This window comes from Petromyzon marinus, chromosome 28 (assembly GCF_048934315.1).
Source record: "Petromyzon marinus isolate PM22_M1 ecotype Great Lakes invasive population chromosome 28, UKy_Petmar_22M1.pri1.0, whole genome shotgun sequence".
NCBI lineage: Eukaryota > Metazoa > Chordata > Hyperoartia > Petromyzontiformes > Petromyzontidae > Petromyzon > Petromyzon marinus.
The window spans coordinates 3461526-3479846 of record NC_133694.1 but is presented as its reverse complement, the minus strand read 5'-3'; the positions used below and the strand labels follow the sequence as shown (position 1 = coordinate 3479846).

The 18321-nt window shown below is 50.1% G+C and overlaps 1 protein-coding gene across 1 annotated transcript in view; it reads right to left on the bottom strand.

Moving 5' to 3' along the window:
• The window catches only part of LOC116946911 (uncharacterized), a 41427-nt gene extending 24217 nt beyond the window's left edge, over nt 1-17210 (bottom strand). The window contains exons 1-11 of the mRNA XM_076070170.1: nt 16119-17210; nt 15417-15669; nt 14486-14657; nt 12935-13069; nt 11826-12025; nt 9133-9280; nt 7697-7815; nt 5884-5971; nt 3868-3993; nt 3241-3315; nt 776-1616 (exon numbers count right to left, since the gene is read on the bottom strand). Of these exons, the coding sequence (XP_075926285.1) occupies nt 776-1616; nt 3241-3315; nt 3868-3993; nt 5884-5971; nt 7697-7815; nt 9133-9280; nt 11826-12025; nt 12935-13069; nt 14486-14657; nt 15417-15669; nt 16119-16138 (2177 nt within the window). The 5' untranslated portion in view covers nt 16139-17210. The remainder of the gene's footprint in view (nt 1-775; nt 1617-3240; nt 3316-3867; nt 3994-5883; nt 5972-7696; nt 7816-9132; nt 9281-11825; nt 12026-12934; nt 13070-14485; nt 14658-15416; nt 15670-16118) is intronic.
• Between the last annotated feature and the right edge of the window lie 1111 nt (nt 17211-18321).

Genomic DNA, 18321 nt, shown 5'->3' with positions numbered 1-18321 from the left:
AGGAAGAAAATAACAAAAACGTCGCGCGCACGCATGGACGGCGCATGAACGCTTTCCAGACACGCACTTGTCAAACGGAATGATTTTATTTTCGACGTCAAACGGTAGGGCTCAGGAGGCCTTTATGCGCGTGGGTTGCGAGGAGACAACGCGGGTTCGGATACCGGCTCTGCTGCCGGGTGGCAAGGGTCGCCCTAGGCTGGCAGGGGCCAGGTTGGTCAAGGCGCTTGGGGTGCGGAGGGGTGGGGGGCATCCGACTCACGTTTCACCTGGCAAGGCAATAAAGTATCCGCTCGTGTGCCGGAGATTAATTGCGGCATCGCCCGACCGTGATGGGGGATGACGTGGGGGGGAGGTCTTCATCCAGCAGTGGATGAGTGATGGCCAATTAATGATGCTTTAATTCACAGCTATTGACTTACACGTTTCGCACTTTTTCGATTGCAAAGCGCTCCGGGACAACTGAATAATAATAACAGCGACAATTTGTAAGGCACCGTGGCGAGCCATCGCGAGATGGGAAATGCTGTATCATCAGCGAAAATTATAATCCCTATGAATAATACACGTGTTCGGGACGCAACGTTGATCTTCGTGCAACAACGGGAAGATCGTGATGCACATGAATGACGAAAGCGCGGAGGGGTGCGTGCTCTGAATGAAACCGAGACGCGGAAAGAGCAACGCGTGGATCGGGAAACACGCCCGCGTGGAAGAACGTGAATCCAATTCAACACGACGCTGCTCAAAGCCGCGTCGCGATCGTGGGGCCCGCTAGTAATCCGACTTCACGGCGTTCTTCTCCATCTCGTCGCGCAGCCAGCCCAGGTACTTGTCGACGCGGGTGTAGACGCCGTAGAGGCCCGGCTTGGCGCATCCCATTCCCCAGGACACCACGCCGACCGTGAACCACTTGGTGTCCTGGACGACGACGATGGGTCCGCCGCTGTCGCCCTGGCAAGAGTCCTTGCCGCCCTCGGAATACCCGGCGCAGAACATGTTCTCGGTGACCGTCGAGTTCGTGTTGAGCTCCGCGATCCACTTGCCGCTGTTGGCCCTCTCGCATTCGGCCTGCGGCACGACGGGCAGGTCGACGTACTGCAGGGTGTCCGCCAACCTGGCGCCGAGGGTTCCCGCCGTGCGACCCCAGCCCGACACGAAGGCCACGTCGTTGGGCGACAGCTCGGGGTTCACCCTGCCGCCCGCGACCACCGTCGGGAGGCAAATCGGCCTCACGCTGTCCGTCATGGTGACGGCGTCGCCGGCCAGCCGGATGAGCGCTATGTCGTTGTCATAGCCCGTCGATTTGGGATCGTAGCCAGGGTGGCTGATGATCTTGTCCACGGTATAGTGCTGGGTTGATCCCAACAGGTTATCGTTGAGCGACACCCTCTTCATGGAGCCCAGGATGACGGTGGTTTCGTTCGCGGCGTAGTCCTCCACAACGTGCGCCGCCGTGAGCACCCAGCGGTCCCCGAGGAGGGCGCCGCCGCCGCCGAGCATCCTCCCCGACATGAACTTCACGAGCACCTGCCACGGGAAGTTCCCCGGTCTCGCAGAGCGGCCGCCGACGACGCGTGACAACTCCATTATCACGTGCTTGGGCTCTCCGCACACTGCAACACAGGGAAGGTGGGTCAGCGGAAGGAGGCATCCCGACCGCTCCAGGTGACGAGTGACTCGAACAGCGATATCCTTTTGCCATGATAAAGATCTAACCCCCCCCCCCCCACACACAAACATCCTCCTTTATTATGAATAATATTGGTCGCAAAAGCCTACGTGTTAAACCCTTTAACCAACTGAGCGATTGAGACATGCCAGAGTGGGGCAAAGCAGGGCCAGGGGCAGAGGCTGGGAGGGGGGGGGTTAGTGACACGTTCCTTGAGTTGAACGCAAGCGGCACACAGCTCCAGGCCTTACACCTCGTTTCCACCGTACAACCGAGCCGCGCCGCAGGGACGATACCGAGCCAGCCTGGCCGTGGTGCGGGAGGCGCTAGATTTTTTTTCCATTGCAGAAGCCGATCCGTGCCACCGACGTCACATGCGATGATCGAGTCGAAATGCACGGCATGTAGATGACGCAGTGTCGCTGTGCTTGGGCAATGTAAAGATACTAGAATTAACATTTTAATTAAATACATTTGAAACTGTTGACTTTGCGGTGCTTATGATTAAATTACTACAACGAGCCTGACCTCGTAACCCATCGGGAGCTAAGCAGATTTTGAGCGTGGTTAGTGCTTGGATGGGAGGCCACCGCGCGGTTATGAAGGGCGTTAAAGGGCTGGCTGTGGGGTGGGCAGCAGAGGGCAGTACAGAAACATCCTTGGTTGCGTTGCATTTATCTGCTCCTTGCGTTGTCCAGTGTGGCGAAGTATAACCAAATAACGCCATAACTACTCCCACAGCATGAGAAGGCCCTCATATAGCAATGGAGCGACTCGAGAGCCGTACATATATGGTGAACGTCTTTTGCACCGTACGTAGCCAACCGCGCTAATCGTAGGTGCATGATTGATGATAGGAACTGACACCTCATGATAATCTATAGTTCGCTCCTCACGGCTTATACTTCACAGCCATTGTCGGTTATGGGGGAGGGGTTATTTGACCATACTTCACCATGCTGGTCAGTGCAGGTTGGTGAAGGTTGGTCTGGGGACAGCAAAACCCAGGAGCGGTTCTGATATACTCGCAACTAATGGCAAACAACGAAACACACTGATCATGAGGTTAGTATTGATTATAAAGCTGGGATGATGAGTCGATTAAGTTAATTAATCCGCAAAAAAAATCTACATAAATCGTAATACTGCCCCCTGAAGGCAGGAAACCCCCAACACAAGCTCCAACCGAGCATGGCGCGGCTGATGACGTCACTCAGCCACCACCTCCCGTCCAGCGGCAACATGGGAACACAGGCAAGACGTTTTCCTCTTCTTCTTCCTACTACTGTCACGTTATCCGATTTAGTCGAGCGACAGGAACCGATAATCGTTACAGCAATGATTTCACATAATCAGACAACGCAAACATGTGCAGCGTTGGCATGTCCACAATAAAAAATAACGTCGTAGTTAGTTTTGTTTTTTATTCTACAGCAGCATCGTCCATGCGAAATGCGTCGAACCGATCGCTGTGGAGCCACAGACCTGATCCGGAAGGTAGCTGCCAGGACGCTGAGGATCTGGCGACTGTGCATGTTGACATGCTTTGTTGATGTAAATGTACCCACCGGGTTCACATTTTGGGACTTTCTCTCCACTGCGAGGGTCGGTCCAGTGTCCACTCTCGTTACAGGTGAACACACCTGGAGAACGGAAACATGTTCACAGTGATCAGAATATGCATTTATACTGGAGAAATCCGGTGAGGTATAAAGCTCTTGTTCACAGATGTCCAGCAGGGGCACGGGGTCAGAACGTTACAACAACAACCAATACACAAACACGATTGGAGTGCAAAATATAGCAAACGTAAACAAATCACTTAAAAATATATACAAATCAAACAAGTTTTTTTTTATCTTGCCAGGTAACGCCCAGTTATTAGCGTCTTCTTTCAGAAGCGACCTGGCCACAAATCATAGCTCAAAGAAGTGGCTTATCACGTGGAAATTCATAGCAACCAAATACTCTAAGCGCTTTTTTTCTAAATGTGTAGGGCGAAAAACCCGGAGGACCTGGAGAAAAATCCACTCGACCACGGGGAGAGATACGTGCAAACTCCAAATATACAGCAGGCGTCAGGGTTAGAATCGAACCCACGACCTCCTGTAGACGAGGCGAGGGAGTTAACATCTCGCCACAACAACAACAACAACACAACGTATAATACCATTTAAACAAATATACAACCTCACCGTTCATCTCCGTGGTAAAGTGATAGGCATCGATGCATCCGCAATCCGTTTCACTCTTGTAGGTGGTGACGTCCGGCGAACCGCAAAAGCCTTTGTTGGGCTGTGCCGGTTTCCCGCAGTCGACAACTGAAATGGGAACACGGCCACAGATGAATATCCCCGTCGGCAGAGGGCAGTACTTGTGCAGCAAAACGTCGAACGCTTCTGCTTTCACAGCAACAAACGCCGTTTGCGCCATCAAGTGGCGGTGGCGTCACCACAGGCCCTCGTGCCAGGCTCGGGGCACCTGGAGGCCAGGTGAAGTGTCGAAGGGCCCCCGCTGGCAGGAGGTTACGGAACAGACCCAGGTGCCACGGGTTGGCTCACCGAGATGACTGGCAGGTGCACCGGCTGCGCGCAGTGGATTGATCAAGTCGCCGCACGGGCACACGTCAGAATAACTGGCGACTTTGACAAATGGACAAAAAACGATTTCGTCCACGTTTACGTTCGGATTCGCAGCGGTCATTCTTTGGCACGTGTCGTGCGATTAGAACTCTTCTTACTTTGCCATTTGAAACCTAAAATAAAACTAAAAGGCATGTATATACATTTCAGTACATTTCATGCTTAGGCTATATTAAGACGTGTTAGTAAGTAAAGGTGAATCACATGCGTGTAGATATAGAGCTGGGACAGACACACTTGTTAAACGAATAGTTTTATTTTGGTAAATTACTCGGGAACCTATAAGCCAGAGTCAGACTAGTTATACTGGAGAAATCCGATGAGCTATAAAGCTCTTTTTCATAGATGTCCAGTAGGGGCACGGGGTCAGAACGTTACAACAACAAACAATACAAACACGTGACATAGTTCAAAGTACAAGATAAGTAAACAAATCACCCAAACACAAAATACTAAACCATCCCCATCCCACCAGGCAAAGCCCACTGAGCTATTACTTATTTTTCAGAAGCGACCTAGCCACAAATGATAGCTCAACAAAGTGGCCCATCATTTAAACATTTATACCACCAACATAATATAAATAATCTCAAAGCATGACATGACTGATGATGATGCTGATGACATCCCCAAATTCCGCCATTCACTTCCCGTCCAGCGGCACACATGGAAACAAGAAACTCCCCCCCCCCCCCCAACTATTTTCGTGTTATCCAATCAGTCGATTAATTGATTCGATATTTGGTTATTTATTACTTGATTGGGTAAAGCTGGTCTGATTTTAAGAACATCTTTTAAGAAAATATTTGCATTATAATAATAAAAATGGTAAAATTCAGTTTTTATAAAGCAGCCAGTGTGTATGCATGTTGAACTTATTTCGCATGGGTGATATTGATGTAGACTGGAAAGTAAAACTCTTAATTTTTACTAGAGGGCAATATTTTTGGCATGCCAGGAGTTTTTACTTTTAGCACACGAAGTCGCTTCTGTCACGTGATGACGTCTTGTGTTTAGTGTGTTGACCTCCCCCCGCACCTCTGATGAGCACGGTTGGCTACGTACAGTGCGAAAGAAGTTCAACATGCACACAGTACATGCATGGGGAGGCAAGAACACATTTCACGTAACGTCATCGCCTTTGCCGAAAAGGCTTACCCATGATCGTAGGTTTATCGGTAGGTATTGTATATATGTAGAACATCTTTCGCACCATACGTAGCCAGCCGTGCTAATCAGAGGAGCAGAGTGAGCCGACACCAATAATTGCCCAAGCTTTTCTATATATAACTACATTTCAGCCAATTAATGGGTGTCAACATATGTGGGAAGAATCCAGAAAAAAAACTCTAATGTGTGAGAGAGGGGAACACTCTATCCCATACAGAAGGGACAGATGGACCACCTCCTGGCAAGCCAGGGTATGACACCTCAACGCCCATGGGAAGGGAGTTTGACAACATTCGTGTGATCCACCAACCCTTGCTTCCGGAGTGCTCAATTACTGGCGTAGCCACCACCACCACTACAGTTTGATAACCTTCGCGTTCGTGTGATTGTGAAGCTTACTGCGACAAGTGGGGGGCTCCCTGCTCCACGTGCCGTCTTTCTGACATTCCACTTGCAAAGTCGCTGGTACCTCCTTGCCATCTTCCTGCTGCACAAATTCGTCGTCATCACCAGCAGCGTAAAGAAGATAGTTCATTGTTACAAACGGCATAGGTGCAGCCCTGCGATCGCTTGCGCACGCCACTGCTGACATCTCGAGAGAGCCCCGCTAGAGAACACCTCGAGAGGGGACGTGACCTACGGTTCAACGCCGGCACAGACGTCTCGGAAGAGGCGTGAATCACCCACGATTTACCCCGCCAACACCAACACCCGTCATTCGCCACTAAGTAACGGTGATGTCACCAGGGAGCCTGTGCCAGGCCAGGTGCACTTTGAGGCCACGTGAAGTATCGAAGGCTCGCTGACAGGAAGTCACGGGACAGACCCAGGTGCCATGGGTTGACTGACTGAGATGACCGGCAGATGCACACCAGCTGTGCTCCCCACTGTGCCAACTCGCTGAATTTTAGCTGCCCGGCGCTCCGCTCGTTGTTGTGAGCGTCGCCCTTCTGCCCCCCGTTGTTGCTGGAGGGCAACTGCCTCCAACTGCTCAGTAGTGGCGTCCTTCACGAGCCTCCTCCACTGCACGCTACCTGTCAACCGACTGTCACGTACTCGTGCATACCACCGTGTGGAAGATATCGCGGGGAAACAATAAAATTAGTTTTTTTTTAAATCACTCACCCATCAATGTCCACGCGGGGGTACATTCAGAACACACCACGGCTCACTGGCGAGTCGCATTTTGGTGGGGTAAAGTCGTGCGTAACTCTCACCCACTTCAAAGACGTCTGGCTCAGTGTGGAAGATTAAGCCGAAACATTTTCAGCTTGGCTCTCCAACACACCGGTGTGCTGTACTAGTGCCGAATTGGCATGTTCTGTTTACGTGACAACCCTTATTAGTTGGCTGTGTCGGGTGGTGGCGGGTTTTAAGGACACATTTATATATTTATGCGATCTAACCCAAAAAACCTCTATTATGGATGATATTGGTCGCGAAAGCTGACTACGTTTTAAACTAATTTCCTAAATATTCTTGGTTCTTTCGGTAAAGTCACGTAGAAGGGAAACAATATATTTTTTTATTATTTTATTGTTTCCCTTCTACGTGACTTTACCGAAAGAACCAAGAATATGAATCCCTGCAGTCACGAAAGCTTTAAATCAAAATTCATGTCCTAAATGTTTGCTCTACAGCTGCCTCTAGTGGAAGCCCTTCCACCAGGGCCCTGCGGTGGCTAGGAGATGTTAACTCCCTTGCCTGGTATGAAGGAGGTTGTGCGTTCGACCCCTACCATGACGCCTGCTGTATATTTGGAATTTGCGTGTCTCTATGATCTTTCTCCGGTTCCTCCGGTTTTTCCCTCCACATTTAGAAACAACGCACGTTTAGAGTATACCGCTCTACATTTATACGCGATAAGCCACGTCATTGAGCTATCATTTGTGGCCAGGTCGCTTCTGAAAAAGAGCTATATAGCTCAGTGGGCCTTACCTGGTAAAATAATGAAAAAGAGTTTATATCTTGTTTTCTTTTAGCAGCGGCATGATCAAGTAATTGCAGGGCTGCTACAACTTTACCTTACGTGCCGAATGGCATTCGCCGTATCGAATGTGCAAGCCGGTGCCTCTTGCTGAAATGTATGTTTGCCACGATTTAACATTCGATGGGAGGTACATTTAATATGTGGGCAGAGAACCGGGTGGTGGACACGTGGATAACGGCTGTCGGGAGAGACGCGGAAAATAAAATTTCTCATCTCCTTTACCTGGATCAGCCTGTAGCCGATGTCGCATGAGAACACCACCTCATCCTTGAAGGAGTAAGTGGCCTGCACTGGTTCGATGGAGCCATGCACTGGTGCAGTCACATGAGAGCACGGAATACCTGGGAGACACAAACAAAGGCAAAGACCCCCCCATATAGCCTTAACAGACTGTTTGGGGCAAGCGCTGTTTGCGAGCAGCACCTATGAAGGCCGGAACGACACACGAGGGGGTGGGTGGCCCGCACCACGCCCCGGCCGCCTTTGTCTCCCCAGCGGCAATATTTTTGGCACATCGGACTAGGTGCTCAATTGAGGCTGAGTCGACCTAGGAGAGGCCCAGGACCGGTTCAGATAGTCGTCACTGGTGTCGGCCCGCGAGCAGGAATCGAACTCGGGTCGTCGGCTTACGTAGCGCAGCATGCTAACTGCTACACTACCGCTCCCCACTGGGAGACACTCGCACGCACGCACGCGTGGTGATCGATAGCCTGAAAGAGGCGCTATGGTCACCAGAGCTGGTTTATCCTTAGGGGCCGTCCATAAATGACGTCACGCGATTTTGGACGATATTTTACCCACCCCCCCCTCTCGTCACACGGCGTCACAAAAAGTCAGACCCCCCCCTCAAATATGACGTCACAAAGCTCTACCCCCCCCCCCCCCCCCAAAAAATATATAAAACACGCTTCAAATCGCTTTAAACTATTGTCATTGTAGTGCGTTTTTAATGTGGCGCTGCACTCTGATGTTGGAGGGGAAAACATTCATTTAAAAGTCTATTTAATTAAGTAGAACGTGTTGTCTATATTTATTTAAAGTTGCGAATTTTTACGTGACGTCACATTTATCAAACACCCCCCACCCCCCCTCGTCACACATCATCACAAATGTCTGACCCCCCCCCCCCCAGGTACGTGATGCCATTTATGGACGGCTCCTTAGAGGCTTGGTCACTTATGTGCCGTGAAATGCCGTGCGCATTATAAGTCACATCATTATTGTTTTTTTTAATACAATCATTTAACTAATCGAATATGCTATCGATTATTGGTTCGATTACTCCACTAATCGGAAAACACAAAAATGCAGTCGTACATCACGTGACTTCCGTGTGGCCAACCCCACTCTCCCGGCCGCCCACTCTGAAAACAGACTCCGCTCCTCCGTGCAGGCGTCACGGCTCCTGATGCAGCCTCTTACTCCCCTCTCGTCGTCTCTCCCTGACCCTTGGCTCCCGTTTCTCCATTCCCTCTCCTCCTATTTCCCAATGCGTCTCTTCTCTCTTCCTTTTCGCATCTTTCTCTTTCCACTGCATTGCATTGCTGGCTCTACTCCCCTTCCCCGTGGCGTGGCCGACGGTTAACAAACAAAACAAAGATGTTGCCCAGTGTTGCCAATAACGCCTTTGCACCGTGGCAATGCGAACAGCCACGCACTCTTAGCAGTGTAGCGTAGGTTCCAGCCCTTGTTCTGTCCAGACGTGTCACTGCGAAAGACGACCTCGACCTCGAAGCCCCTGGTCTCGATTGGGTCGGGCAGGGTCGTCCCACATAGCGGCCCCCACTCCTTGCCGCCCGAGCGAATCTGTTACGAGCACGTGGACAAGCAAAGACAAAGGCAACGCTTCCCCTGTATAGCCTCCGGATACTGTTGGGGCAAGTGACCATGTCTGACCACGTCCGTCCAGTGCTCGTCGAGCTGCATTGGCTTCCGGTTGCCGAACGAATAAATTTTCAGGTCGCACTTACAGTGAGGGGAAAAAAGTATTTGATCCCCTGCTGATTTTGTACGTTTGCCCACTGACAAAGAAATGATCAGTCTATAATTTTAAAGATAGGTTTATTTGAACAGTGAGAGACAGACTAACAACAACAAAAATCCAGAAAAACGCATGTCAAAATGTTATAAATTGATTTGCATTTTAACGAGGGAAATAAGTATTTGACCCCTCTGCAAAACGTGACTTAGTACTTGGTGGCAAAACCCTTGTTGGCAATCACAGAGGTCAGACGTTTCTTGTAGTTGGCCACCAGGTTTGCACACATCTCAGGAGGAATTTTGTCCCACTCCTCTTTGCAAATCTTCTCCAAGTCATTAAGGTTTCGAGGCTGACGTTTGGCAACTCGAACCTTCAGCTCCCTCCACAGATTTTCTATGGGATTAAGGTCTGGAGACTGGCTAGGCCACTCCAGGACCTTAATGTGCTTCTTCCTGAGCCACTCCTTTGTTGCCTTGGCCGTGTGTTTTGGGTCATTGTCATGCTGGAATACCCATCCACGACCCATATTCAATGCCCTGGCTGAGGGAAGGAGGTTCTCACCCCAGATTTGACGGTACATGGCCCCGTCCATCGTCCCTTTGATGCGGTGAAGTTGTCCTGTCCCCTTAGTAGAAAAACACCCCCAAAGCATAATGTTTCCACCTCCATGTTTGACGGAGGGGATGGTGTTCTTGGGGTCATAGGCAGGATTCCTCCTCCCCCAAACATGGCGAGTTGAGTTGATGCAAAAGAGCTCCATTTTGGTCTCATCTGACCACAACAATTTCACCCAGTTGTCCTCTGAATCATTCAGATGTTCATTGGCTAACTTCAGACGGGCATGTATATGTGCTTTCTTGAGCAGGGGGACCTTGCGGGCGCTGCAGGATTTCAGTCCTTCACGGTGTAGTGTGTTACCAATTGTTTTCTTGGTGACTATGGTCCCAGCTGCTTTGAGATCATTGACAAGATCCTACCCTGTAGTTCTGGGCTGATTCCTCACCGTTGTAAAGATCATTGCAACTCCACGAGGTGAGATCTTGCATGGAGCCCCAGGCCAAGGGAGATTGACAGTTCTTTGTGTTCCTTCCATTTGCGAATAATCGCACCAACTGTTGTCACCTTCTCACCAAGCTGCTTGGCAATGGTCTTGTAGCCCATTCCAGCCTTGTGTAGGTCTACAATCTTGTCCCTGACATCCTTGGAGAGCTCTTTGGTCTTGGCCATGGTGGAGAGTTTGGAATCTGATTGATTGATTGCTTCTGTGGACAGCTGTCTTTTATACAGGTAACAAGCTGAGATTAGGAGCATTCCCTTTAAGAGTGTGCTCCTAATCTCAGCTCGTTACCTGTATAAAAGACACTTGGGAGCCAGACATCTTTCTGGTTGAGAGGGGGTCAAATACTTATTTCCCTCAATAAAATGCAAATCAATTTCTAACATTTTTGACATGCATTTTCCGGATTTTTGTTGTTATTCTGTCTCTCACTGTTCAAATAAACCTAACATTAAAATTATAGACTGATCATTCCTTTGTCAGTGGGCAAACGTACAAAATCAGCAGGGGATCAAATACTTTTTTTCCTCACTGTATATTCAAGACTCGTGTCAGCCAAGGGGAGGCTCAAGGTCAGCTCAAGTTCAGTTCAAGGTCAGTATCGCGATCTAACGATTGACGGATGGGTCTCCTGGCACGGCGGTTGGAAACGACGGTACACATTCCCCAAATCCCCGCGCCCCTTTCCACTCCGCAGCGTGGGTGGGGTAACACCGCAGTCACTCCGTCAGCGGGTCACGTGTGTGGTGGGGTCAATAGAGAGTACTCCCACCCCGTTTTTAAAGCGTTTGGCCAAGATACTGTATTTCTAGTCGAGGAACTTCCTACGTATGCATGTATGTTGAACATTTTTTCGCACCGTACGTAGCCAACCGCAATAATCGGAGGTGCTGGAGAAGTAATAACATTTGATATTGCGCACTCTTATGAGTGCAGTCCATCACGAATGCGCATTGATCACACGTTGAAGTAGGCTCTCCGAAACAACACCAACAACAACAATGTTTTGAGTCTGTTGCGGAACTGGCTCAGACTCGGTGATGCAGGTCTTTGGGTCGGGGACCCCGAAACTGCTCTAGTATCGCACGCGAGGTTTACACGCGGGTACAGCAGAAGGACAACGAAATAAACGCAATAAGCAGTTTTAAATAAACGAGTTTTCAATCTAGACGATTTTAAAGTGCGAGGCTTCCTAATATCGGACGAAAGAGCGTTCCAGACGGCCACAGGAGCGCGTCGGAAAGCGCGCGAGACGCGGTGGCCTATCATCATTGAAGAGATCGCAGCGGTGCGCATTTAATCTTTTGACCTACCGTGAGGCTGTCGTAGGGGCAGGTGTCGATCTCATTGTGGGTCTCCACGTCGAAGGGCCCCTGGAAGGCGAGGCTGAACGTGAAGCCCTCCTCCAGACGCAGCGTGAACTTGCACTGCAAGGCCCTGGGGTAGGGCCTGGGGTAGTCGGGGCTTGACAACTCGCCCTGCCGCTCTGTGAACACGAGGTTGCTACACTCCACTGTGGGATGGGGGTGGGTGGGTGGGTGGGGGGGAGACGTGCAGATTGCCACACTTGCAGTCGTGGCCAAGGTCGGACTAACGCGGGGGGCTATAGGGGCTGCAGTCTTGGATTTGGAACAACCCCTCCCAGAAAAATAAAAGTCTGACACTGGTGAGACAGTGCCATAAAGGAGGCTGTCTCTGGTGTTTGTTTGCACGTTCACCAGAAGAACAGTGTGTGGTTAATGCAGACTTGAGTCCTTGCAAAATGTATCTATTTGGTGTTTGAACATCTTAACACCTGTTTTATTGCCATAAAGGGTAAAACCTATTCTCTGTTTCTTCATTTGATGCCAGTGTTAAAATAAATGAAATTATCCGATGCCTCCTGACTTTTGAGGCCACCCTGTGTAATTAACGACGTTTCGATGTGAAATTGCAGCTGTTGCCTGCATCGACATCAGCCATAGGAAACAAGAAGAAAAAGAAGCGAATGGTCCTTCTGCATAACACATGAGGGGCCATTGCTCTAAATGTTACCGATTATACATCTACTTGTTTTTAAGACCACGGTGTTATTGACGAGCGGTGTTAGGCCGGCACGGCACCCAAGGGGGTCGGTGGCCAGCACCACGCCCCGCCGCATTTGTCTCCCTAGCTTGCGATGTTTACCCACCGCACCAGGTACAAATTTAGAGGTTGAATCGACCTAGGGGAGGCCCAGGACCAGCTCAAATATCCGACACTGCCATTAATCGTGAGCGGGGATCGAACCCGGTCCGTGGTGAGGTGCGCCACTGCCCACTACCCCCCCACCCCCCCCCCCCACGCATTCGTGTTTCGTTTCGTGATCCCCCGTGTAGCCTTAACATACTGTTTGGGGGACATTGACATCACCGCATTGGGCCATCGCACTCGCAGCCCGCACCTGTGCAGGAGCGATTATCGTCTGCCAGAACGTAGCCGTACTGGCAGGAGCACTGGAAACCGCCAGGGTAGTTGAAGCAGTTGTGGTCGCACGCCAGCTCGTCGACGCGAGCGTATTCCTCGCACTCATCGATGTCTGGGAAGAGCGGGCGGGCGGGCGGGGGGGAGGCAGAGCTCAAGGCAAGAGTACACCAGACGTGGTGGCGTGCGAACATGTTTAGTGAGCTACACAGGGGGCTTCAAAAATGTTTTTAACGCTTCTGAGAATTTGCAACAATACCACGAGAAGTGTGCCTCTGGGCCCTGGAGACCTCTGGAGACCACCTGGAGAAGATTCCAGGCATGTGTTGACAATAATGGCGACTAAGTGGAGACTCTTTGACGTTTTTAAGCTATTAATAGACATTTGTTATCATGTTGCTGTGTATTACCCGTTCTTTTTTCCATTAAAAACGATCGTCCCATTTAAGTGTTGACATTTGTTTGAAGCACCCTGTATATTAGCCAGACTCAGAGCCAGGTCTAGAAACTTCCCAAGGCGGCGTTGGTGATCGTGGTCCCAAAATTCCAATCTTGTTTAAACAGGGCCCTACATCAAAATAAATAAATAAAAACATTGAAGGGTTTTTTTGGATCCCTTGGTTGCCATCAATAAAATACGAATTTTGTTGGGTGGCGAATCCAACGCCAGATTCGCCACTGGTCAGACATGTGCCCTACAGGTTCAGGAGGCACAGAGTTGGCACAAGACATTAAAATACGTGGGTATGCTCTCTATCAAACATGACATTCTGCAAAATACACATCCCGGTTATTAACACGTCATGATAACGCAAACAAGACACATGAGCAACACAACCCTTTAGACAACGGATATTCGAGGAAGAAATCGTGAGATAACCTTCAGCAATTGTTTCCACCTGCGTGTCATAGAGTTGTGGTGTCATGCCTTGAATACACCGTCGTGCTTGGGCTGGACACGGCGCTGGGAGTGAGGGGTGACGGACGGTGGCTGAGACTCTAACACCGGAGTGGCAGTCACGAGGGAAGGAATGTTCCCGAGAGTACGTCACACCGCAGACATGGAGTGGTCGTAGTCAGCTCGTGCGCAGGGAGCCGTGTGCATCGCTACCTCACGGGCCCATTGAGAGATGGTGAGGGCCTTCATCCGGCAGCGGATTTACCATGGCTGATGATGACGGGTATGAATATGAGCAATTTTAAATAACAACCAAAAAATGTCAGTTATCATCACTCCTCAACCCTGAGTCAAGAGCCCTCTCGGCCCGAGAGTCACCACCTCTGAGCTACAATAGACTGAGACATACCATGGAAAGAAGACGAAGATCCCCACGATACCACAAGAGGGGAGGGCCACATGTAATTGCATTGCTTTGAGTGGTGCATTATTGCGCAACTGAGAAACCACGGGATTTCTCATGCCCTGGTGAAGGCTTACATGGTAAAACACAGACCAGGGCCAGGCGACAAGCCTCGTCGCACCTCCACACCAAAACGAACACATGGGAAACGGGAGTGGCGCCGGCCGTACCCACGGCGGTGAAGTAGACCTCAAAGCCCGTGTAGCGCTCGTCGTTGGAGAAGTCCGACACGAAGGTGATGTCGACCACGTTCCCCGGGGTCACCATGGGCTCGGCCTTGGGTGCTGTGTTCCCGTTTTCTCGCCCGCAGAACTGGCCCAGGATCTCATTTGTCACCTCCACCTGCACACGTCTCAATGCAGGGCCACGGAACTTGATCGATCGTCGGCGACAGTTCTGGCTGCCCCGGCGTCTGCCGGGTTGAAACATCTCATCTCGTTCCGGGCGAGAGATCTCAGCCATCGGCGGAGGCCTCGTTTTCAGGGAAACCCGCCTTGTTTGACTACAGCGTGGTGGCTGTTACTGCTTCTTATTCTGCCTTTTCCTCACGTCCATCTCACCACATGCCTCTCCCTCACCTCTACACCCAGTTTCTCATTTGCATGGTTTACCTATGCCCCCCCTGTAAGGTTATAAGTTGTATTTCACAATTCACCTACACCCGAATGTCCTTTTCATTTCACGTATATAAGGCTCTTGTTGGGGCAATTTCAAACTCGATCCCTCACACGGTTGTTCAAAGTTGATCTCAGTTGACCACTACACCATACATAGTACCCCACGTACCGTGGCGTAATATGACCCACAAGGTCATCCATGAGGCCTTCAAACCATACATGCGTGCGCTGAAGTTCTTTCGCACCGTACGTAGCCAACTATGCTGATTCGGAGGCGCGGGGTAAGGACAACAAACTAATCGCAAAAACGTAGTGATCCATCTTAATGGAGCTAATGTAAAAATGCAACAACAACAAAAACGACTCCACCAGGCTTCTGTTTGTAAATCACATCCCACAACATTCGTAACCGGCCGCCCGCCGTCGAAAATGCCACCTCAACTCGTCCGCCCCCCGCTAACCGCCGACCCCCATGACCTCTGACCTTGATGTAGTCGTACTCGCAGCCAAACGACGTCTCCACGTCGAAAGACGTGAAGTGCAGTCGCACGCGGTATCCCGACGGCACGGAGATGCGCCACGTCTGCCGGGCCTCGTTCGGGTACGGCTTCGGGTAGCCGGACGACCTCACCGAGCCATGCATTGCCGACAGGCGATGTTCCTCCACGACCGACGGTGCGCATGGCACCAGCAGCGTGGACAGCAGCAGCAGCAGCGGCGGCAGAAGCAGCCGGGGCCTGCTGGGCAATGAGAAGTTTGAGACGGACCGATTTCGTCGATACAGGAAGGGTTGACCCCCCCCCCCCAACCCGCCCGTAGTTTGTGGGATCGCTGTGCGAACCCAACGCACGTATATCGATGATAAAACGAATTCCTTGCTTTTTTAATTACGTCACGGTGATCTTTGAGGTCCACTGCGAAGTATTAACCGGGGCGGCCGCTGAGCTCGAACCTAAACGCCTCTTAAACAAGCGTCAATAGCGCTACCATGCGGCCATTCTCACAGGTAGGTACTTGCCTGATCGGCGGAATAGCTACAGGCTGCAGAAGAGCGCAGATTCAGAGAATCGGCTGAACGAAACACACCGCAAGACGGCCACAACTCAGTTAACGATGAAACCCGTTAATCGCTCTGATGCAATCGTCACGTTCTTGTGTACTGGACGAGCGTCGATAACGAACTCACGGTGTAGTGGACACCCCCATGCCCTTCCTCTGCTCTCTCAAGTCGCTTTCCGACGGGACGAGTTGGGTTTTCTCTGCCGCTTGCTCGTTCCTCACTCGGCTCGTGGGTGCAAGGGGCACCCCTCGGCCTCAGCACCGGGTCGAGAAAGACAGCGATGGAGAGAGGCCCCACCAGAGCTCTCTAACCCCATCCGCGAGCCAACATAATGAATAACCACGGCAAACACGTCTAACACTGGTCAACAACCGTGGTACACACAAGGCCGAGGAGAGATATGGATAGCGTAGCCGTGCATTCTGTTAGATATTGTCTGCGCATTTAATATGTTAACCATTGACGCCAATGTTTTTTTGTACTCGTATGTTTTTGGAGCAGCTAAAAAACCGGAACAAAAATCAACCGTACGCAATGTATAGCACAGGTTAAAGTATGGTGCTGATTGTTTGAACGGTGAAAGTATACAGCGGTAGCACGGATATGTCCTCATAATTACAGACAAGTTAAATATGCTACATTGAAGAACACTGCTGGCAGATGCATCATTTTTGTTTCTATATGTAGATGCATAATTGAATAACATTATCTGATGTGTTTTGGCTTCTGGTTAATGTCGTCTTTTCCACAGACCAAACCCAGACCTAAATGGCAGTTGGCCTCAGTTAAACAAACCTTTGCGGTACATTGCAATATGACGCCGGTTCCAGATAACAGCACAAATCAATTTCTGCCACCCGAACACGGGATTAACTTTATGCGGTAACAACCCACAAGTACGACAGAGAGTATCCAACATAGCTATTTGCTATGTTGGATAGCTGTTTGCTAGCTGTTTGCTATGTTGGATACCCGAGTCTGTGGTACATCGCACAAAATAATCACGACTCAAAACCGGTTTCAACATTTAGTGTCTCATCAGGCACAGGCAGGCTTGCTTGAATATCGAAGCCTGGTCCGAAGTGTCGCTTAGCGTTGAGCTCATGTGGCTGCAATGATGCAGTCCCAGAAGACCGCACGGCAGATGGGGGATGCGTACAAAAAATACGATTTTCTCTACGTGGAGACAGATGCGTTACTGTGTTGCTGAGAAGTGGACTTTTTTTATATCGAGCCTGTGCGGTGGCTCTGTTGGTCAGAGCGAGTTAGGGCGGCATTTTTTAAAGATTAGTTTCTCGTTGAGGAAAGTTCAGCGATTTCCCGAAATAGTCGCCGCCGCTTTCGGTAAAAAAAAAATAGCTGAACCCATCGGGAACGCGACGCGGGGAGTCAAGTGCGTGGCGTGTTTGCGTTGTGCGATAACGCGCGCCTAGGGTAACGTGCGCTGGGATTCAGTGCCGGATTATCCTAGTAGCAAAAGTAGCTACATGTGTAGTAGCTACGGGCCCCGCACTTTCAAGGGCCCCGCGCTAAATGCTTTCAAGCTATCAATTCCGGTTCAGTGATTCAGCACTTGCTCTATTACTATAGTACTATACTGTCTTCAACTTTTGCGAACGAGTGGATGTTTAAGGTGAGCGATTTGTCGTATTATCTGGCTGTATAGCAAATGAAACAATACAGTTACTTTACGACGCAATTTAAACATCAGTGTTTTAATATTTAAGTGTTTTTTTTTAATTTAGGGCCCCTTTATAACATCATGCTACAGGCCCCGCACGAGCTTAATCCGGCACTGGCTGGGGGATGTGGTACCACAGACCCGAGTAAAACGGGTGGCTCCATCCGTGACATTATGATGGTAAACGGCAGTTCTTCCACGACGTGTCACTGCAGCAACACCCGGGACTCGAGGAATTGAAACACACAACTTTTACGAACAACGCTGTATAAATAACTCAGCGTAATCATTCGCGGCGTTGTGGAGGATATGTATATATATTTGTTTAATATTCCCCACAACGACAGCAGCTCTCCCGCTATATATCTTCACCTGATGACGATTGCTTGTGTTTTGCCATCGAAACGTCGTTATAATTTTTTTCTATCTCCGTGGCTTTACCGAAAGACCCAAAGAATATATAAAAAAATTTATTTTGAGTCGTGCATTGTAAAATCTTACGTGGAACTGGGACCCACATCGATCACATCTGGCACTTACAATCATTTCAACTTGTCGTCCTCTCTATCTATGAAGGTGTTATCGGCCAGTTAATGAGTTGCTGGCACGTGGTAGGAAACCGGAGCGACTCAGGAGGAAACGCACACA